This window comes from Neoarius graeffei, chromosome 11, assembly GCF_027579695.1.
Source record: "Neoarius graeffei isolate fNeoGra1 chromosome 11, fNeoGra1.pri, whole genome shotgun sequence".
NCBI lineage: Eukaryota > Metazoa > Chordata > Actinopteri > Siluriformes > Ariidae > Neoarius > Neoarius graeffei.
This window is the reverse complement of record NC_083579.1, coordinates 4,384,941-4,410,994: the sequence shown is the minus strand read 5'-3', so window position 1 is coordinate 4,410,994 and position 26,054 is coordinate 4,384,941. Positions and strand designations below refer to the sequence as shown.

General features: G+C 48.4%; 1 protein-coding gene across 1 annotated transcript in view; it reads left to right on the top strand.

Annotated features, from left to right (window-relative positions):
* The first annotated feature begins 449 nt into the window (after positions 1–449).
* Positions 450–26,054, top strand: part of LOC132894053 (serine protease HTRA1A-like) — a 58,580-nt gene continuing 32,975 nt past the window's right edge. Inside the window, exon 1 of the mRNA XM_060933289.1 lies at positions 450–1,007. Coding sequence (XP_060789272.1) covers positions 500–1,007 — 508 coding nt within the window. The 5' untranslated portion in view covers positions 450–499. The remainder of the gene's footprint in view (positions 1,008–26,054) is intronic.

Genomic DNA, 26,054 nt, shown 5'->3' with positions numbered 1-26,054 from the left:
AGGAGGAAAAGAAATCACAAAATGGCAGCGATGAGAATGGGTTAAATAAATCCGTGCCATCAGTTCATTCTGCCAAGAGTTTCATCAGGTTGTCGGTTCAGTTCCGGTCACAGCGAGTCCGTCAGCAGCGGCGCTGATTCTGCCTGCGCTGTCAGGAATGCTGTCAGAATTCTCAGGTTATAGAGACATTTTTATGTCTGTCACAGTTACCACGTGACAATGTATTAGGGCTGTCAGTAGTTAGGGGGCGGGGCCCGTTTTGCCTGGGGCCCCAAGAAACCCCTGGAAACACCCCTGAACACAGAACTCCTAAAGCTCAGGTTTGTTTTATTTGAATGAAATGTGATTGTAAAGTCATGTGGTGTGGGAGTGTAATTGGTGCGTTCTGATTGGTCAGTAAAGTTTAAAGGGGCGGGATCATCCAGGAAAACACACTGCCTGACACACTGCTGCTGTTCTGTTGTGTGTGTGTGTGTGTGTGTGTGTGTGTGTGTGTGTGATGGAGTCGCTCGCGCTCAGCTCCGTGCTGCTGCTGTGTGTGTGCTCTGGAGTTCTTGTTTCTCCGGTGAGCGCGCGGATCGGGAAGCGCGCGCTGATCGGTGCTTGTCCCGCGCGGTGTGATAAGTCTCGCTGTCCTGCGCTGCCCGCGCGCTGCGTCACGGAGCTCGCGCTCGACGCGTGCGGCTGCTGCGCGGTGTGCGCGTCCGGTGAGGGCGAGGCGTGTGTGGGGGCCGGGGGCGCGAGGCGGCTCGGTGATCCGGTGTGCGCGCGCGGGCTGCGCTGCGTCGAATCATCATCATCATCATCATCATCACTGTCATCACCACCAGTCCTGTTCCGGCGAAGAGCGCGAACAGCAGTGTGTGTGTGCGCGAGCGAGGAGCCGGTGTGCGGCAGCGACGGAGCGTCGTACCGGAGCGCGTGCGAACTGAAACGGGCCAGCGAGAGCGCGCAGGAGCTCCAACAGCCGCCCGTGCTGCTCGTGCACAAAGGAGCGTGTGGACAAGGTGAGATAGTGAGTGTGTGAGAGTGTGTGTGAGAGTGTGTGTGACTGTGTGTGTGTGTGTGTGTGTGTGTGTGTGTGTGTGTGTGTGTGAGAGAGAGTGTGCGTGACTGTGTGTGTGAGCGAGAGTGTGTGAGAGTGTGTGTGACTGTGTGTGTGAGAGTGTATGAGTGAGAGAGTGTGTGTGTGTGTGTGTGTGTGAGAGAGAGAGTGTGTGACTGTGTGAGTGAGTGTGTGTGTGTGTGTGTGTGTGTGTGTGTGTGTGTGTGTGTGTGAGAGAGTGTGTGTGACTGTGTGTGAGAGTGTATGAGTGAGAGTGTGTGTGTGTGTGTGTGTGTGTGTGTGTGTGTGTGTGTGTGAGAGAGAGTGTGCGTGACTGTGTGTGTGAGTGAGAGTGTGTGTGACTGTGTGAGTGAGTGTGTGTGTGTGTGTGTGTGTGTGTGTGTGTGTGTGTGTGTGTGTGAGTGAGAGTGTGTGTGACTGTGTGAGTGAGAGTGTGTGAGAGTGTGTGTGTGTGTGTGTGTGTGTGTGTGTGTCTGAGTGAGACTGTGTGTGACAGTGTGTGTGATGCTGATGAGGCACATATTTCTCCTTCTGCTGCCTGTCCATCTTTCTTTCTTTCTTTCTTTCTTTCTTTCTTTCTTTCTTTCTTTCACTCTGATGTTTCTTTCTTTCTTTCTTTCACTCTGATCTTTCTTTCTTTCTTTCTTTCTTTCTTTCTTTCTTTCTTTCACTCTGATGTTTCTTTCTTTCTTTCTTTCTTTCTTTCTTTCTTTCTTTCTTTCTTTCTTTCTTTCACTCTGATCTTTCTTTCTTTCACTCTGATCTTTCTTTCAGTCTGTTTTTCCATTTCTTTCTTTCTTTCTTTCTTTCTTTCTTTCTTTCTTTCTTTCTTTCTTTCTTTCTTTCTTTCACTCTGATCTTTCTTTCACTCTGACCTTTCTTTCTTTCTTTCTTTCTTTCTTTCTTTCTTTCTTTCTTTTTTTCAGTCTGTTTTTCCATTTCTTTCTTTCTTTCTTTCTTTCTTTCTTTCTTTCTTTCTTTCTTTCTTTCTTTCAGTCTGTTTTTCCATTTCTTTCTTTCTTTCTTTCTTTCTTTCTTTCTTTCTTTCTTTCTTTCACTCTGATCTTTCTTTCTTTCTTTCTTTCTTTCTTTCTTTCTCACTCTGTTTTTTTCTGTTTTTTTCTTTCACTCTGATGTTTTTTCTGTCTCTCTCTTTTTTCTTTCTTTTTATTTGCATCTTTCATCTTTATGCACGTGAGAGAGAGAGAGAGAGAGAGAGAGAGAGAGAGACTCATTCCTCCTGTGAAGTACAGAGCAAAGGAGGCAGCAGTTTACTCAGTAACCATGGTAACGGGGAGTATATTGCTGTAATGGTATGATCTAACACACACACACACACACACACACACACACACACACATACATACATTATCAGATCATTTTTCAAAACTTTAATCCGAGCTCATTTTAATAAGCAGAAATGTGCAGGAAATTCTGTCCACAACAAATGATGCTGTGACTTTCCTTCAGTCCACCCAGCTCTATCTGTCTGTCTGTCTGTCTGTCTGTCACACCACCCTTCCTGTCTTTCTCTCTTTGAGCATGTGAGATCCCACGCTCACATCCTTCGGCTCTCTAAACACCGCCTGTGTGTGAGATCTAATACTGATTAGTTGTGAAAATACACCATGTGGAGCGGAAACTTTCAGCTCACTGAGAGAGAGAGAGAGAGAGAGAGAGATAAGAACTGAAAGACAGGGAAAGAGAGAAAGACAGACAGCTAGGATGGGTGATTGATTGCGAGATAGACGTAGAGACAGAAGAGAGTAAGAGAGCGGAAGAAGGTAGAGACAGAGAGAGAGACAGACAAGTGGAGAAAGATAGAGACGAATACATTGTGAAAGACAGGTGGGAAGATGGTGAGAGAGACAGACAGTTTGGAGAAAATTAAGGCATGATGTGGGTTTATTTATTTGTTTGTTTGTTTGTTTGTTTGTTTGTTTTGTTTGTTTTTTGGTGGAGAAAATCTGAAATCCTGAACTTCCTCCTCTCTAAGTTCTTTCTCACCAGCAGGGTTCTGCGTTCGGCATTTTTTCCACCACAAAAGTGCAGGTTCCAAAACGCCGCCAGTCTGAAACTGTAACACGGTGATGTCATGGGTTTGGGAGATATTTTCAGAACCACCATTAAATTAAAATTAGAGCACTTCAGAATAAAAAAAGAGAGAGAAATTAAATATTGCTCTTACGAAATCAGTTTCCCGAAAAGGCAACAACAACAACAACTGTAGGGTTCCACACAGAACATTTAAAGGCTCTTATATTTCTGAAGTTTTCTTTGTTTCTCTTTTTCTTCTACTTGGACACATCTGTCTGGGGTTTGCACATCTGTCTGGGGTTCGACATGGAGCAGGAAGGGTTCTTAATTTTTTATTCTTTCTTATGTGCAGCCGTCTCTGATAGGACAGCGTTCTGTTGTACAACCCTGATTCCAAAAAAGTTGGGACAAAGTACAAATTGTAAATAAAAACGGAATGCAATAATTTACAAATCTCAAAAACTGATATTGTATTCACAATAGAACATAGACAACATATCAAATGTCGAAAGTGAGACATTTTGAAATTTCATGCCAAATATTGGCTCATTTGAAATTTCATGACAGCAAGACATCTCAAAAAAGTTGGGACAGGGGCAATAAGAGGCTGGAAAAGTTAAAGGTACAAAAAATGAACAGCTGGAGGACCAAATTGCAACTCATTAGGTCAATTGGCAATAGGTCATTAACATGACTGGGTATAAAAAGAGCATCTTGGAGTGGCAGCGGCTCTCAGAAGTAAAGATGGGAAGAGGATCACCAATCCCCCTAATTATGCACCGACAAATAGTGGAGCAATATCAGAAAGGAGTTTGACAGTGTAAAATTGCAAAGAGTTTGAACATATCATCATCTACAGTGCATAATATCATCAAAAGATTCAGAGAATCTGGAAGAATCTCTGTGCGTAAGGGTCAAGGCCGGAAAACCATACTGGGTGCCCGTGATCTTCGGGCCCTTAGACGGCACTGCATCACATACAGGCATGCTTCTGTATTGGAAATCACAAAATGGGCTCAGGAATATTTCCAGAGAACATTATCTGTGAACACAATTCACCGTGCCATCCGCCGTTGCCAGCTAAAACTCTATAGTTCAAAGAAGAAGCCATATCTAAACACGATCCAGAAGCGCAGACGTCTTCTCTGGGCCAAGGCTCATTTAAAATGGACTGTGGCAAAGTGGAAAACTGTTCTGTGGTCAGACGAATCAAAATTTGAAGTTCTTTATGGAAATCAGGGACGCCGTGTCATTCGGACTAAAGAGGAGAAGGACGACCCAAGTTGTTATCAGCGCTCAGTTCAGAAGCCTGCATCTCTGATGGTATGGGGTTGCATTAGTGCGTGTGGCATGGGCAGCTTACACATCTGGAAAGACACCATCAATGCTGAAAGGTATATCCAGGTTCTAGAGCAACATATGCTCCCATCCAGAGGACGTCTCTTTCAGGGAAGACCTTGCATTTTCCAACATGACAATGCCAAACCACTACTGCATCAATTACAGCATCATGGCTGCGTAGAAGAAGGGTCCGGGTACTGAACTGGCCAGCCTGCATTCCAGATCTTTCACCCATAGAAAACATTTGGCGCATCATAAAACGGAAGATACGACAAAAAAGACCTAAGACAGTTGAGCAACTAGAATCCTACATTAGACAAGAATGGGTTAACATTCCTATCCCTAAACTTGAGCAACTTGTCTCCTCAGTCCCCAGACGTTTACAGACTGTTGTAAAGAGAAAAGGGGATGTCTCACAGTGGGAAACATGGCCTTGTCCCAACTTTTTTGAGATGTGTTGTTGTCATGAAATTTAAAATCACCTAATTTTTCTCTTTAAATGATACATTTTCTCAGTTTAAACATTTGATATGTCATCTATGTTCTATTCTGAATAAAATATGGAATTTTGAAACTTCCACATCATTGCATTCCGTTTTTATTTACAATTTGCACTTTGTCCCAACTTTTTTGGAATCGGGGTTGTACGATTCAACGTCAATCCCTTAAGGTTCCCCCAAATCATCCAATCATGAGAACAGTGGTTCCACACAACAGTCTGGGATCAGAGATGATCTCATGGAGAAGAAAAGCTAAGAAAGGTTCTGATAGTCCAACACTCTGTTGGAGCATTCTACTACAGTACGTAGATTTAAGGTTTCTAAGCTTTCCGATGGTTTCTTCACTTTTCTTCTACTTGGAAACATCTCCGGTCGGGAAACACTCTTTTTCTCAGGTTTTATGTAGATCATGTAGATGTTCCTCCAAGAGGGACAGCTATGTCAAGAACAGAATGTTAATTTCTCAGAGATGGTTACAAGTAGAAGAAAAGCGAAGTGCTTCTAAAAGTTCTGTGTAGAACCCGAAATCTCTGATCAGCAGACGCTCTGTATGAAGCAGTGGTTCTACATCAGGGCCAAGAGAAGTGCACCATGGAATTTTGACGAACCCAGTGTGGGTTTTTTTCTTATTCTTTTTCTTCTTCTTCAGGTTGTTGTTGTTCTTCTCATTCTACAGGTTCTTTGTCTTCAGGTTCTTCTTCTTCTCATTCTACAGGTTCTTTGTCTTCAGGTTCATCTTCTCTCTTCTTCAGGTTCTTCTTCAGGTTGTTGTCTTCTCATTCTAAAGGTTCTTCTTCAGGTTCTTCTTCTTTAGGGTCTTCTTTTTTTGGGTTCTTCTTCTTCAGGTTCTTCTTCTTTGGGTTCTTTTTCTTCTTTAGGTTCTTCTTCTTTGGGTTCTTCCTCTTCTTTGGGGTCTTCTTGTTGTTGTTCTTCTTTGGGGTCTTCTTTTCCTTTGGGTTCTTTTTCTTCTTCTTCCTCTTCTTCTTTGGGCTCTTCTTCTTCTTTTCAGTTTCTTCTTCAGGTTCTTCTTCTTTGGGTTCTTCAGGTTCTTCTTCTTTGGGTTCTTCAGGTTCTTCTTCTTTGGGTCTTTTTCTTCTTCTTTGGGCTCTCCTTCTTTTTTCAGTTTCTTCTTCAGGGTCTTCTTCTTTGGGTTCTTCTTCTTCCTCAGGCTATTCTTCTTCTTCTCATAAAGGTTATCTGGAGAACTGAACCAGAAACAAAGTTTCATAAGTGGTAAAGCAACATTTTGAGATTTGAACTAGAACTTTGAAGCCCCCATTTATAAACACACACACACAGAACTCGGATTCTCTGCCCGATTCTCTCTTTCTCTCTCCACCACATCCGTCTCTCGTTCCTCTGTTTATTCCCTCAGTCTAAACCAAACCAGTAACAGCTCATTTCATCTTTAGCTGCACACTTTCCCCTGGCTGGGCGCACTTTTTCCCCCGTGATCCTCTATCATTAGGGAACATCACTGGAAAACGACAGATCAGCAAACACACACACACACACACGTGTGTGTGTATATATATATATATATATATATATATATATATATATATATATATATATGGATACACGTACTACAATACAAACACCACAGAACAGCAGTGTAAACATGGTGACACACTCGGGCTGATTTTCAGGAATGTTTATGAGTAGCGATAATAAATAGTTAGTTTGGTTTGTTTTAGATGAGATCTCATACACACACACACACACACACACACACACACACACACACACACACACACACACACACACACTTCACTTTGTGCAAATTAGTGTAAATTACAGAGGAGAGAGAGAACATTTCCAGACATGCCTGAGTGAGGAAACGTCAGAAATGAGTGTGTGTGTGTGTGTGTGTGTGTGTGTGTGTGTGTGTGTGTGTGTGAGAGAGAGAGAGAGGTAGAAAGAAAGAAAGAAAGAAAGAAAGAAAGAAAGAAAGAAAGAAAGAAAGAAAGAAAGAAAGAAATGGATATATAGAGAGACAGAGAGTGAGACAGGGTGTTAGAAGACAAAAGGGAGAGTGAGACAGGGTCGTTAACTGGTGGGTCGCGACCCAAAAGTGGGTCGCGGAGGGGTCCTGGGTGGGTCGCGGAGCTGTGGTGTAAAAAAAATGCTAATTCATTGATTCACTAAAAAAAAGTGCAACTTTTTTCTGCGACAATTTACAACTCTTATTTTGATAGACGATTCCAGCTCCGTGTCATCTGTTGCCATAGACACAGAATGTTTATGCGACATAACGTGCATGCTAGTCATTTGAGTGGTGAACAACATGTCGAAACAATGGTACGACCCCGAATATTTGAAATATGGATTTAGTTGTGTTGAGGACAAAATGGTACAGAAACCCATCTGTGTGGAATGTGGTGAGACACTTGCACATGAGAGCATGAAGCTGTTGAAACTGATAGCTGGATAGCGTCACGGACAAAAATGCTCTGAAGAGCACCATCTCTGCACATCTCAACAAACTGCAAACGCGGTTTAATGACTACTTCCCGGAGAGTGCACAGAGCAGAGAGGAAGAATGGGTGCGTGATCCCTTTGAAACCGATGTTGAAAACGCTGCGCTGCCAAGTGAGGAAGAGAACCAGCTGATCGAACTGTCGTGTGACCAGTCAATGAAAACAAAATTCGGCAAAGTCACTCTGTGTCAGTTCTGGTGCAGTGTGACAGCTGAGTATTCCACGTTGGCAAGCCGGACAATTAAAATCTTATTGCCCTTCAGCACCACCTATCTTTGTGAAAGTGGCTTCTCCACTCTTGTCCAACTGAAATCAAAACAGAGGAACAGGTTGGACACTGAACACGATCTACGAGTTGCTCTGTCTACCATCCTACCTGATTCTGAAGCCGTGGTACTTAGTAAAAAACATCCCCAACTCTCTCATTAAAGGTGTTCCTCATTGTACAGGCATACACGGCATACGTGAGAATATAGGCAAGTGTTATTTTGCTAATTGCTGCGTTCATACTTGCTATTCATTACAAACCAGAATGGGAATCTTCCCAACCCTGTATTGAAAGCCCAATACCTGGTCTTTTTAATGTCAAGAAATAGTTGTTGTAGCTCAAATTCATGTTGCAATGTTCATACAGCCTACTATGTTAAATGTATAAAGTTAACGTCTTGATTAAATGAATTAAAAATGTAAATGTTTTGCCTATGTTTATTGATCAGACATACAGCATATAATGGCCATGCAGATGCAAACACAGGTATTATTATAATAATAATAATAATAATAATAATAATAATGTTATTATTACATATTATGGTTATATTTTGAGAATTACATTAAATTGACTTGAACGCTAAAAAAATTGGATCGCGACCTAATGACCATGGAAAATTGTGGGTCCCAAGACTGTTCCAGTTAAGAACCACTGTTGTAGAGGACAAAAGGGAAATATAGACATAGATGGCTGTAGGGAGAATCAGGGAGCGACAGAAGGATAAAAACCCAGAGACTCTGACTGTGAAGAGTGAGTTTATTCCAACAGAAACCACTGCAATGCCTTACACACTCCTACACTTCCTTACACACTGCATTACTCACTCCTACACTCCCTAACACACCCCCATATTCCATTACACACTCCCTAACACACCCCCATACTCCATTACACACTCCCTAACACACCCCCATACTCCATTACACACTCCCTAACACACCCCCATACTCCATTACACACTCCCTAACACACCCCCATACTCCATTACACACTCCCTAACACACCCCCATACTCCATTACACACTCCCTAACGCACTCCTATACTCCATTACACACTCCCTAACGCACCCCTATACTCCATTACACACTCCCTAACACACCCCTATACTCCATTACACACTCCCTAACGCACCCCCATACTCCATTACACACTCCCTAACGCACCCCCATACTCCATTACACACTCCCTAATGCACCCCATACTCCATTACACACTCCCTAACACACCCCCATACTCCATTACACACTCCCTAAAACACCCCCATACTCCATTACACACTCCCTAACACACCCCCATACTCCATTACACACTCCCTAACGCACCCCCATACTCCATTACACACTCCCTAACGCACCCCCATACTCCATTACACACTCCCTAACGCACCCCCATACTCCATTACACACTCCCTAACGCACCCCCATACTCCATTACACACTCCCTAATGCACCCCCATACTCCATTACACACTCCCTAACACACCCCTATACTCCATTACACACCCTATACTCCATTACACACCCCTGTACTCCATTACACACTCCCTAACACACCCCCATACTCCATTACACACTCCCTAACGCACCCCCATACTCCATTACACACTCCCTAACACACCCCCATACTCCATTACACACCCCTATACTCCATTACACACTCCCTAACGCACCCCCATACTCCATTACACACTTCCTAACGCACCCCCATACTCCATTACACACTCCCTAACCCGCCTCCATACTCCATTACACACTCACTAACGCGCCCCCATACTCCATTACACACTCCCTAACGTGCCCCCATACTCCATTACACACTCCCTAACGCGCCCCCATACTCCATTACACACTCCCTAACGCACCCCCATACTCCATTACACACTCCCTACTGCACCCCCATACTCCATTACACACTCCCTAACGCACCCCCATACTCCATTACACACTCCCTAACACACCCCCATACTCCATTACACACTCCCTAACGCACCCCCATACTCCATTACACACTCCCTAACACACCCCCATACTCCATTACACACCCCTATACTCCATTACACACTCCCTAACGCACCCCCATACTCCATTACACACTCCCTAACGCACCCCCATACTCCATTACACACCCCATACTCCATTACACACTCCCTAACGCACCCCCATACTCCATTACACAATTCCTAACGCACCCCCATACTCCATTACACACTCCCTAACCCGCCTCCATACTCCATTACACACTCCCTAACGCGCCCCCATACTCCATTACACACTCCCTAACGCGCCCCCATACTCCATTACACACTCCCTAACGCGCCCCCATACTCCATTACACACTCCCTAACGCGCCCCCATACTCCATTACACACTCCCTAACGTGCCCCCATACTCCATTACACACTCCCTAACGCGCCCCCATACTCCATTACACACTCCCTAACGCACCCCCATACTCCATTACACACTCCCTAACGCACCCCCATACTCCATTACACACTCCCTAATGCACCCCCATACTCCATTACACACTCCCTAAAACACCCCCATACTCCATTACACACTCCCTAAAACACCCCCATACTCCATTACACACTCCCTAACACACCCCTTACTCCATTACACACTCCCTAACGCACCCCCATACTCCATTACACAGCCCTATACTCCATTACACACTCCCTAATGCACCCCCATACTCCATTACACACTCCCTAACACACCCCTATATTCCATTACACACCCTTATACTCCATTACACACCCCTATACTCCATTACACACTCCCTAACACACCCCCATACTCCATTACACACTCCCTAACCCGCCTCCATACTCCATTACACACTCCCTAACGCACCCCCATACTCCATTACACAGCCCTATACTCCATTACACACTCCCTAATGCACCCCCATACTCCATTACACACTCCCTAATGCACCCCATACTCCATTACACACTCCCTAACACACCCCTATACTCCATTACACACCCCTATACTCCATTACACACCCCTATACTCCATTACACACTCCCTAACACACCCCCAAACTCCATTACACACTCCCTAATGCACCGCCATACTCCATTACACACTTCCTAACCCGCCTCCATACTCCATTACACACTCCCTAACGCACCCCCGTACTCCATTACACACTCCCTAACGCGCCCCCATACTCCATTACACACTCCCTAACACACCCCCATACTCCATTACACACTCCCTAACGCACCCCCATACTCCATTACACACTCCCTAACGCGCCCCCATACTCCATTACACACTCCCTAAAACACCCCCATACTCCATTACACACTCCCTAACGCACCCCCATACTCCATTACACACTCCCTAACGCACCCCCATACTCCATTACACAGTCCCTAACGCACCCCCATACTCCATTACACACTCCCTAACGCACCCCCATACTCCATTACACACTCCCTAATGCACCCCCATACTCCATTACACACTCCCTAACACACCCCTATACTCCATTACACACCCTATACTCCATTACACACCCCTATACCCCATTACACACTCCCTAACACACCCCCATACTCCATTACACACTCCCTAATGCACCCCCATACTCCATTACACACTCCCTAACACACCCCCATACTCCATTACACACCCCTATACTCCATTACACACTCCCTAACGCACCCCCATACTCCAGTACACACTTCCTAACACACCCCCATACTCCATTACACACTCCCTAACCCGCCTCCATACTCCATTACACACTCACTAACGCGCCCCCATACTCCATTACACACTCCCTAATGTGCCCCCATACTCCATTACACACTCCCTAACGCGCCCCCATACTCCATTACACACTCCCTAACGCACCCCCATACTCCATTACACACTCCCTACCGCACCCCCATACTCCATTACACACTCCCTAATGCACCCCCATACTCCATTACACACTCCCTAACACACCCCCATACTCCATTACACACTCCCTAACGCACCCCCATACTCCATTACACACTCCCTAACACACCCCCATACTCCATTACACACTCCCTAACACACCCCATACTCCATTACACACCCCTATACTCCATTACACACTCCCTAACGCACCCCCATACTCCATTTCACACTCCCTAACGCACCCCCATACTCCATTACACACCCCATACTCCATTACACACTCCCTAACGCACCCCCATACTCCATTACACACTTCCTAACGCACCCCCATACTCCATTACACACTCCCTAACCCGCCTCCATACTCCATTACACACTCCCTAACGCGCCCCCATACTCCATTACACGCTCCCTAACGCGCCCCCATACTCCATTACACGCTCCCTAACGCGCCCCCATACTCCATTACACTCTCCCTAACGCGCCCCCATACTCCATTACACACTCCCTAACGCGCCCCCATACTCCATTACACACTCCCTAACGCACCCCCATACTCCATTACACACTCCCTAACGCGCCCCCATACTCCATTACACACTCCCTAACGCACCCCCATACTCCATTACACACTCCCTAACGCACCCCCATACTCCATTACACACTCCCTAATGCACCCCCATACTCCATTACACACTCCCTAACGCACCCCCATACTCCATTACACACTCCCTAAAGCACCCCCATACTCCATTACACACTCCCTAAAACACCCCCATACTCCATTACACACTCCCTAACACACCCCTTACTCCATTACACACTCCCTAACGCACCCCCATACTCCATTACACAGCCCTATACTCCATTACACACTCCCTAATGCACCCCCATACTCCATTACACACTCCCTAACACACCCCTATATTCCATTACACACCCTTATACTCCATTACACACCCCTATACTCCATTACACACTCCCTAACACACCCCCATACTCCATTACACACTCCCTAACGCACCCCCATACTCCATTACACAGCCCTATACTCCATTACACACTCCCTAATGCACCCCCATACTCCATTACACACTCCCTAACACACCCCTATACTCCATTACACACCCCTATACTCCATTACACACCCCTATACTCCATTACACACTCCCTAACACACCCCCAAACTCCATTACACACTCCCTAATGCACCCCCATACTCCATTACACACTTCCTAACGTACCCCCATACTCCATTACACAGCCCTATACTCCATTACACACTCCCTAACGCACCCCCATACTCCATTACACATTCCCTAACACACCCCCATACTCCATTACACACTCCCTAACGCGCCCCCATACTCCATTACACACTCCCTAACGCGCCCCCATACTCCATTACACACTCCCTAATGCACCCCCATACTCCATTACACACTCCCTAACGCACCCCCATACTCCATTACACACTCCCTAACACACCCCCATACTCCATTACACACTCCCTAACGCACCCCCATACTCCATTACACACTCCCTAACGCACCCCCATACTCCATTACACACTCCCTAACACACCCCCATACTCCATTACACACTCCCTAACACACCCCCATACTCCATTACACACCCCTATACTCCATTACACACTCCCTAACGCACCCCCATACTCCATTACACACTCCCTAACGCACCCCCATACTCCATTACACACCCCATACTCCATTACACACTCCCTAACGCACCCCCATACTCCATTACACACTTCCTAACGCACCCCCATACTCCATTACACACTCCCTAACCCGCCTCCATACTCCATTACACACTCCCTAACGCGCCCCCATACTCCATTACACACTCCCTAACGCGCCCCCATACTCCATTACACACTCCCTAACGCGCCCCCATACTCCATTACACACTCCCTAACGCGCCCCCATACTCCATTACACACTCCCTAACGCGCCCCCATACTCCATTACACACTCCCTAACGCGCCCCCATACTCCATTACACACTCCCTAACGCGCCCCCATACTCCATTACACACTCCCTAACGCGCCCCCATACTCCATTACACACTCCCTAACGCGCCCCCATACTCCATTACACACTCCCTAACGCGCCCCCATACTCCATTACACACTCCCTAACGCGCCCCCATACTCCATTACACACTCCCTAACGCGCCCCCATACTCCATTACACACTCCCTAACGCGCCCCCATACTCCATTACACACTCCCTAACGCGCCCCCATACTCCATTACACACTCCCTAACGCACCCCCATACTCCATTACACACTCCCTAATGCACCCCCATACTCCATTACACACTCCCTAACGCACCCCCATACTCCATTACACACTCCCTAAAACACCCCCATACTCCATTACACACTCCCTAAAACACCCCCATACTCCATTACACACTCCCTAACACACCCCTTACTCCATTACACACTCCCTAACGCACCCCCATACTCCATTACACAGCCCTATACTCCATTACACACTCCCTAATGCACCCCCATACTCCATTACACACTCCCTAACACACCCCTATATTCCATTACACACCCTTATACTCCATTACACACCCCTATACTCCATTACACACTCCCTAACACACCCCCATACTCCATTACACACTCCCTAACGCACCCCCATACTCCATTACACAGCCCTATACTCCATTACACACTCCCTAATGCACCCCCATACTCCATTACACACTCCCTAACACACCCCTATACTCCATTACACACCCCTATACTCCATTACACACTCCCTAACACACCCCCAAACTCCATTACACACTCCCTAATGCACCGCCATACTCCATTACACACTTCCTACCGTACCCCCGTACTCCATTACACAGCCCTATACTCCATTACACACTCCCTAACGCACCCCCATACTCCATTACACACTCCCTAACACACCCCCATACTCCATTACACACCCCTATACTCCATTACACACTCCCTAACGCACCCCCATACTCCATTACACACTCCCTAACGCACCCCCATACTCCATTACACACTCCCTAACACACCCCCATACTCCATTACACACTCCCTAACGCGCCCCCATACTCCATTACACACTCCCTAACGCGCCCCCATACTCCATTACACACTCCCTAACGCGCCCCCATACTCCATTACACACTCCCTAACGCGCCCCCATACTCCATTACACACTCCCTAACGCGCCCCCATACTCCATTACACACTCCCTAAAGCGCCCCCATACTCCATTACACACTCCCTAACGCACCCCCATACTCCATTACACACTCCCTAACGCACCCCCATACTCCATTACACACTCCCTAATGCACCGCCATACTCCATTACACACTTCCTAACGTACCCCCGTACTCCATTACACAGCCCTATACTCCATTACACACTCCCTAACGCACCCCCATACTCCATTACACACTCCCTAACACACCCCCATACTCCATTACACACCCCTATACTCCATTACACACTCCCTAACGCACCCCCATACTCCATTACACACTCCCTAACACACCCCCATACTCCATTACACACTCCCTAACGCGCCCCCATACTCCATTACACACTCCCTAACGCGCCCCCATACTCCATTACACACTCCCTAACGCGCCGCCATACTCCATTACACACTCCCTAACGCGCCCCCATACTCCATTACACACTCCCTAAAGCGCCCCCATACTCCATTACACACTCCCTAACGCACCCCCATACTCCATTACACACTCCCTAACGCACCCCCATACTCCATTACACACTCCCTAACACACCCCCATACTCCATTGCACACTCCCTAACACACCCCCATACTCCATTACACACCCCTATACTCCATTACACACCCCCATACTCCATTACACACCCCCATACTCCATTACACACCCCCATACTCCATTGCACACTCCCTAAAACACCCCCATACTCCATTACACACTCCCTAACACACCCCCATACTCCATTACACACTCCCTAACGCACCCCCATACTCCATTACACACTCCCTAACGCACCCCCATACTCCATTACACACTCCCTAATGCACCCCCATACTCCATTACACACTCCCTAACACACCCCTATACTCCATTACACACCCCTATACTCCATTACACACCCCTATACTCCATTACACACTCCCTAACGCACCCCCATACTCCATTACACACTCCCTAACACACCCCCATACTCCATTACACACCCCTATACTCCATTACACACTCCCTAACGCACCCCCATACTCCATTACACACTTCCTAACGCACCCCCATACTCCATTACACACTCCCTAACCCGCCTCCATACTCCATTACACACTCACTAACGCGCCCCCATACTCCATTACACACTCCCTAACGTGCCCCCATACTCCATTACACACTCCCTAACGCGCCCCCATACTCCATTACACACTCCCTAACGCACCCCCATACTCCATTACACACTCCCTAACGCACCCCCATACTCCATTACACAGCCCTATACTCCATTACACACTCCCTAATGCACCCCCATACTCCATTACACACTCCCTAATGCACCCCATACTCCATTACACACTCCCTAACACACCCCTATACTCCATTACACACCCCTATACTCCATTACACACCCCTATACTCCATTACACACTCCCTAACACACCCCCAAACTCCATTACACACTCCCTAATGCACCGCCATACTCCATTACACACTTCCTAACCCGCCTCCATACTCCATTACACACTCCCTAACGCACCCCCGTACTCCATTACACACTCCCTAACGCGCCCCCATACTCCATTACACACTCCCTAACACACCCCCATACTCCATTACACACTCCCTAACGCACCCCCATACTCCATTACACACTCCCTAACGCGCCCCCATACTCCATTACACACTCCCTAAAACACCCCCATACTCCATTACACACTCCCTAACGCACCCCCATACTCCATTACACACTCCCTAACGCACCCCCATACTCCATTACACAGTCCCTAACGCACCCCCATACTCCATTACACACTCCCTAACGCACCCCCATACTCCATTACACACTCCCTAATGCACCCCCATACTCCATTACACACTCCCTAACACACCCCTATACTCCATTACACACCCTATACTCCATTACACACCCCTATACCCCATTACACACTCCCTAACACACCCCCATACTCCATTACACACTCCCTAATGCACCCCCATACTCCATTACACACTCCCTAACACACCCCCATACTCCATTACACACCCCTATACTCCATTACACACTCCCTAACGCACCCCCATACTCCAGTACACACTTCCTAACACACCCCCATACTCCATTACACACTCCCTAACCCGCCTCCATACTCCATTACACACTCACTAACGCGCCCCCATACTCCATTACACACTCCCTAATGTGCCCCCATACTCCATTACACACTCCCTAACGCGCCCCCATACTCCATTACACACTCCCTAACGCACCCCCATACTCCATTACACACTCCCTACCGCACCCCCATACTCCATTACACACTCCCTAATGCACCCCCATACTCCATTACACACTCCCTAACACACCCCCATACTCCATTACACACTCCCTAACGCACCCCCATACTCCATTACACACTCCCTAACACACCCCCATACTCCATTACACACTCCCTAACACACCCCATACTCCATTACACACCCCTATACTCCATTACACACTCCCTAACGCACCCCCATACTCCATTTCACACTCCCTAACGCACCCCCATACTCCATTACACACCCCATACTCCATTACACACTCCCTAACGCACCCCCATACTCCATTACACACTTCCTAACGCACCCCCATACTCCATTACACACTCCCTAACCCGCCTCCATACTCCATTACACACTCCCTAACGCGCCCCCATACTCCATTACACGCTCCCTAACGCGCCCCCATACTCCATTACACGCTCCCTAACGCGCCCCCATACTCCATTACACTCTCCCTAACGCGCCCCCATACTCCATTACACACTCCCTAACGCGCCCCCATACTCCATTACACACTCCCTAACGCACCCCCATACTCCATTACACACTCCCTAACGCGCCCCCATACTCCATTACACACTCCCTAACGCACCCCCATACTCCATTACACACTCCCTAACGCACCCCCATACTCCATTACACACTCCCTAATGCACCCCCATACTCCATTACACACTCCCTAACGCACCCCCATACTCCATTACACACTCCCTAAAGCACCCCCATACTCCATTACACACTCCCTAAAACACCCCCATACTCCATTACACACTCCCTAACACACCCCTTACTCCATTACACACTCCCTAACGCACCCCCATACTCCATTACACAGCCCTATACTCCATTACACACTCCCTAATGCACCCCCATACTCCATTACACACTCCCTAACACACCCCTATATTCCATTACACACCCTTATACTCCATTACACACCCCTATACTCCATTACACACTCCCTAACACACCCCCATACTCCATTACACACTCCCTAACGCACCCCCATACTCCATTACACAGCCCTATACTCCATTACACACTCCCTAATGCACCCCCATACTCCATTACACACTCCCTAACACACCCCTATACTCCATTACACACCCCTATACTCCATTACACACCCCTATACTCCATTACACACTCCCTAACACACCCCCAAACTCCATTACACACTCCCTAATGCACCCCCATACTCCATTACACACTTCCTAACGTACCCCCATACTCCATTACACAGCCCTATACTCCATTACACACTCCCTAACGCACCCCCATACTCCATTACACATTCCCTAACACACCCCCATACTCCATTACACACTCCCTAACGCGCCCCCATACTCCATTACACACTCCCTAACGCGCCCCCATACTCCATTACACACTCCCTAATGCACCCCCATACTCCATTACACACTCCCTAACGCACCCCCATACTCCATTACACACTCCCTAACACACCCCCATACTCCATTACACACTCCCTAACGCACCCCCATACTCCATTACACACTCCCTAACGCACCCCCATACTCCATTACACACTCCCTAACACACCCCCATACTCCATTACACACTCCCTAACGCACCCCCATACTCCATTACACACTCCCTAACACACCCCCATACTCCATTACACACCCCTATACTCCATTACACACTCCCTAACGCACCCCCATACTCCATTACACACTCCCTAACGCACCCCCATACTCCATTACACACCCCATACTCCATTACACACTCCCTAACGCACCCCCATACTCCATTACACACTTCCTAACGCACCCCCATACTCCATTACACACTCCCTAACCCGCCTCCATACTCCATTACACACTCCCTAACGCGCCCCCATACTCCATTACACACTCCCTAACGCGCCCCCATACTCCATTACACACTCCCTAACGCGCCCCCATACTCCATTACACACTCCCTAACGCGCCCCCATACTCCATTACACACTCCCTAACGCGCCCCCATACTCCATTACACACTCCCTAACGCGCCCCCATACTCCATTACACACTCCCTAACGCGCCCCCATACTCCATTACACACTCCCTAACGCACCCCCATACTCCATTACACACTCCCTAATGCACCCCCATACTCCATTACACACTCCCTAACGCACCCCCATACTCCATTACACACTCCCTAAAACACCCCCATACTCCATTACACACTCCCTAAAACACCCCCATACTCCATTACACACTCCCTAACACACCCCTTACTCCATTACACACTCCCTAACGCACCCCCATACTCCATTACACAGCCCTATACTCCATTACACACTCCCTAATGCACCCCCATACTCCATTACACACTCCCTAACACACCCCTATATTCCATTACACACCCTTATACTCCATTACACACCCCTATACTCCATTACACACTCCCTAACACACCCCCATACTCCATTACACACTCCCTAACGCACCCCCATACTCCATTACACAGCCCTATACTCCATTACACACTCCCTAATGCACCCCCATACTCCATTACACACTCCCTAACACACCCCTATACTCCATTACACACCCCTATACTCCATTACACACTCCCTAACACACCCCCAAACTCCATTACACACTCCCTAATGCACCGCCATACTCCATTACACACTTCCTAACGTACCCCCGTACTCCATTACACAGCCCTATACTCCATTACACACTCCCTAACGCACCCCCATACTCCATTACACACTCCCTAACACACCCCCATACTCCATTACACACCCCTATACTCCATTACACACTCCCTAACGCACCCCCATACTCCATTACACACTCCCTAACGCACCCCCATACTCCATTACACACTCCCTAACACACCCCCATACTCCATTACACACTCCCTAACGCGCCCCCATACTCCATTACACACTCCCTAACGCGCCCCCATACTCCATTACACACTCCCTAACGCGCCCCCATACTCCATTACACACTCCCTAACGCGCCCCCATACTCCATTACACACTCCCTAACGCGCCCCCATACTCCATTACACACTCCCTAAAGCGCCCCCATACTCCATTACACACTCCCTAACGCACCCCCATACTCCATTACACACTCCCTAACGCACCCCCATACTCCATTACACACTCCCTAATGCACCGCCATACTCCATTACACACTTCCTAACGTACCCCCGTACTCCATTACACAGCCCTATACTCCATTACACACTCCCTAACGCACCCCCATACTCCATTACACACTCCCTAACACACCCCCATACTCCATTACACACCCCTATACTCCATTACACACTCCCTAACGCACCCCCATACTCCATTACACACTCCCTAACACACCCCCATACTCCATTACACACTCCCTAACGCGCCCCCATACTCCATTACACACTCCCTAACGCGCCCCCATACTCCATTACACACTCCCTAACGCGCCCCCATACTCCATTACACACTCCCTAACGCGCCCCCATACTCCATTACACACTCCCTAAAGCGCCCCCATACTCCATTACACACTCCCTAACGCACCCCCATACTCCATTACACACTCCCTAACGCACCCCCATACTCCATTACACACTCCCTAACACACCCCCATACTCCATTGCACACTCCCTAACACACCCCCATACTCCATTACACACCCCTATACTCCATTACACACCCCCATACTCCATTACACACCCCCATACTCCATTACACACCCCCATACTCCATTGCACACTCCCTAAAACACCCCCATACTCCATTACACACTCCCTAACACACCCCCATACTCCATTACACACTCCCTAACGCACCCCCATACTCCATTACACACTCCCTCACGCACCCCCATACTCCATTACACACTCCCTAATGCACCCCCATACTCCATTACACACTCCCTAACACACCCCTATACTCCATTACACACCCCTATACTCCATTACACACCCCTATACTCCATTACACACTCCCTAACGCACCCCCATACTCCATTACACACTCCCTAACACACCCCCATACTCCATTACACACCCCTATACTCCATTACACACTCCCTAACGCACCCCCATACTCCATTACACACTTCCTAACGCACCCCCATACTCCATTACACACTCCCTAACCCGCCTCCATACTCCATTACACACTCACTAACGCGCCCCCATACTCCATTACACACTCCCTAACGAGCCCCCATACTCCATTACACACTCCCTAACGCGCCCCCATACTCCATTACACACTCCCTAACGCACCCCCATACTCCATTACACACTCCCTAACGCACCCCCATACTCCATTACACACTCCCTAACGCACCCCCATACTCCATTACACACTCCCTAACTCACCCCCATACTCCATTACACACTCCCTAACGCACCCCCATACTCCATTACACACTCCCTAACGCACCCCCATACTCCATTACACACTCGCTAACACACCCCCATACTCCATTACACACCCCTATACTCCATTACACACTCCCTAACGCACCCCCATACTCCATTACACACTCCCTAACGCACCCCCATACTCCATTACACACCACTATACTCCATTACACACTCCCTAACGCACCCCCATACTTCATTACACACTCCCTAAAACACCCCCATACTCCATTACACACTCCCTAACGCACCCCCATACTCCATTACACACTCCCTAACGCACCCCCATACTCCATTACACAGTCCCTAACGCACCCCCATACTCCATTACACACTCCCTAACGCACCCCCATACTCCATTACACACTCCCTAATGCACCCCCATACTCCATTACACACTCCCTAACACACCCCTATACTCCATTACACACCCTATACTCCATTACACACCCCTATACCCCATTACACACTCCCTAACACACCCCCATACTCCATTACACACTCCCTAATGCACCCCCATACTCCATTACACACTCCCTAACACACCCCCATACTCCATTACACACCCCTATACTCCATTACACACTCCCTAACGCACCCCCATACTCCAGTACACACTTCCTAACACACCCCCATACTCCATTACACACTCCCTAACCCGCCTCCATACTCCATTACACACTCACTAACGCGCCCCCATACTCCATTACACACTCCCTAATGTGCCCCCATACTCCATTACACACTCCCTAACGCGCCCCCATACTCCATTACACACTCCCTAACGCACCCCCATACTCCATTACACACTCCCTACCGCACCCCCATACTCCATTACACACTCCCTAATGCACCCCCATACTCCATTACACACTCCCTAACACACCCCCATACTCCATTACACACTCCCTAACGCACCCCCATACTCCATTACACACTCCCTAACACACCCCCATACTCCATTACACACTCCCTAACACACCCCATACTCCATTACACACCCCTATACTCCATTACACACTCCCTAACGCACCCCCATACTCCATTTCACACTCCCTAACGCACCCCCATACTCCATTACACACCCCATACTCCATTACACACTCCCTAACGCACCCCCATACTCCATTACACACTTCCTAACGCACCCCCATACTCCATTACACACTCCCTAACCCGCCTCCATACTCCATTACACACTCCCTAACGCGCCCCCATACTCCATTACACGCTCCCTAACGCGCCCCCATACTCCATTACACGCTCCCTAACGCGCCCCCATACTCCATTACACTCTCCCTAACGCGCCCCCATACTCCATTACACACTCCCTAACGCGCCCCCATACTCCATTACACACTCCCTAACGCACCCCCATACTCCATTACACACTCCCTAACGCGCCCCCATACTCCATTACACACTCCCTAACGCACCCCCATACTCCATTACACACTCCCTAACGCACCCCCATACTCCATTACACACTCCCTAATGCACCCCCATACTCCATTACACACTCCCTAACGCACCCCCATACTCCATTACACACTCCCTAAAGCACCCCCATACTCCATTACACACTCCCTAAAACACCCCCATACTCCATTACACACTCCCTAACACACCCCTTACTCCATTACACACTCCCTAACGCACCCCCATACTCCATTACACAGCCCTATACTCCATTACACACTCCCTAATGCACCCCCATACTCCATTACACACTCCCTAACACACCCCTATATTCCATTACACACCCTTATACTCCATTACACACCCCTATACTCCATTACACACTCCCTAACACACCCCCATACTCCATTACACACTCCCTAACGCACCCCCATACTCCATTACACAGCCCTATACTCCATTACACACTCCCTAATGCACCCCCATACTCCATTACACACTCCCTAACACACCCCTATACTCCATTACACACCCCTATACTCCATTACACACCCCTATACTCCATTACACACTCCCTAACACACCCCCAAACTCCATTACACACTCCCTAATGCACCCCCATACTCCATTACACACTTCCTAACGTACCCCCATACTCCATTACACAGCCCTATACTCCATTACACACTCCCTAACGCACCCCCATACTCCATTACACATTCCCTAACACACCCCCATACTCCATTACACACTCCCTAACGCGCCCCCATACTCCATTACACACTCCCTAACGCGCCCCCATACTCCATTACACACTCCCTAATGCACCCCCATACTCCATTACACACTCCCTAACGCACCCCCATACTCCATTACACACTCCCTAACACACCCCCATACTCCATTACACACTCCCTAACGCACCCCCATACTCCATTACACACTCCCTAACGCACCCCCATACTCCATTACACACTCCCTAACACACCCCCATACTCCATTACACACTCCCTAACGCACCCCCATACTCCATTACACACTCCCTAACACACCCCCATACTCCATTACACACCCCTATACTCCATTACACACTCCCTAACGCACCCCCATACTCCATTACACACTCCCTAACGCACCCCCATACTCCATTACACACCCCATACTCCATTACACACTCCCTAACGCACCCCCATACTCCATTACACACTTCCTAACGCACCCCCATACTCCATTACACACTCCCTAACCCGCCTCCATACTCCATTACACACTCCCTAACGCGCCCCCATACTCCATTACACACTCCCTAACGCGCCCCCATACTCCATTACACACTCCCTAACGCGCCCCCATACTCCATTACACACTCCCTAACGCGCCCCCATACTCCATTACACACTCCCTAACGCGCCCCCATACTCCATTACACACTCCCTAACGCGCCCCCATACTCCATTACACACTCCCTAACGCGCCCCCATACTCCATTACACACTCCCTAACGCACCCCCATACTCCATTACACACTCCCTAATGCACCCCCATACTCCATTACACACTCCCTAACGCACCCCCATACTCCATTACACACTCCCTAAAACACCCCCATACTCCATTACACACTCCCTAAAACACCCCCATACTCCATTACACACTCCCTAACACACCCCTTACTCCATTACACACTCCCTAACGCACCCCCATACTCCATTACACAGCCCTATACTCCATTACACACTCCCTAATGCACCCCCATACTCCATTACACACTCCCTAACACACCCCTATATTCCATTACACACCCTTATACTCCATTACACACCCCTATACTCCATTACACACTCCCTAACACACCCCCATACTCCATTACACACTCCCTAACGCACCCCCATACTCCATTACACAGCCCTATACTCCATTACACACTCCCTAATGCACCCCCATACTCCATTACACACTCCCTAACACACCCCTATACTCCATTACACACCCCTATACTCCATTACACACTCCCTAACACACCCCCAAACTCCATTACACACTCCCTAATGCACCGCCATACTCCATTACACACTTCCTAACGTACCCCCGTACTCCATTACACAGCCCTATACTCCATTACACACTCCCTAACGCACCCCCATACTCCATTACACACTCCCTAACACACCCCCATACTCCATTACACACCCCTATACTCCATTACACACTCCCTAACGCACCCCCATACTCCATTACACACTCCCTAACGCACCCCCATACTCCATTACACACTCCCTAACACACCCCCATACTCCATTACACACTCCCTAACGCGCCCCCATACTCCATTACACACTCCCTAACGCGCCCCCATACTCCATTACACACTCCCTAACGCGCCCCCATACTCCATTACACACTCCCTAACGCGCCCCCATACTCCATTACACACTCCCTAACGCGCCCCCATACTCCATTACACACTCCCTAAAGCGCCCCCATACTCCATTACACACTCCCTAACGCACCCCCATACTCCATTACACACTCCCTAACGCACCCCCATACTCCATTACACACTCCCTAATGCACCGCCATACTCCATTACACACTTCCTAACGTACCCCCGTACTCCATTACACAGCCCTATACTCCATTACACACTCCCTAACGCACCCCCATACTCCATTACACACTCCCTAACACACCCCCATACTCCATTACACACCCCTATACTCCATTACACACTCCCTAACGCACCCCCATACTCCATTACACACTCCCTAACACACCCCCATACTCCATTACACACTCCCTAACGCGCCCCCATACTCCATTACACACTCCCTAACGCGCCCCCATACTCCATTACACACTCCCTAACGCGCCCCCATACTCCATTACACACTCCCTAACGCGCCCCCATACTCCATTACACACTCCCTAAAGCGCCCCCATACTCCATTACACACTCCCTAACGCTCCCCCATACTCCATTACACACTCCCTAACGCACCCCCATACTCCATTACACACTCCCTAACACACCCCCATACTCCATTGCACACTCCCTAACACACCCCCATA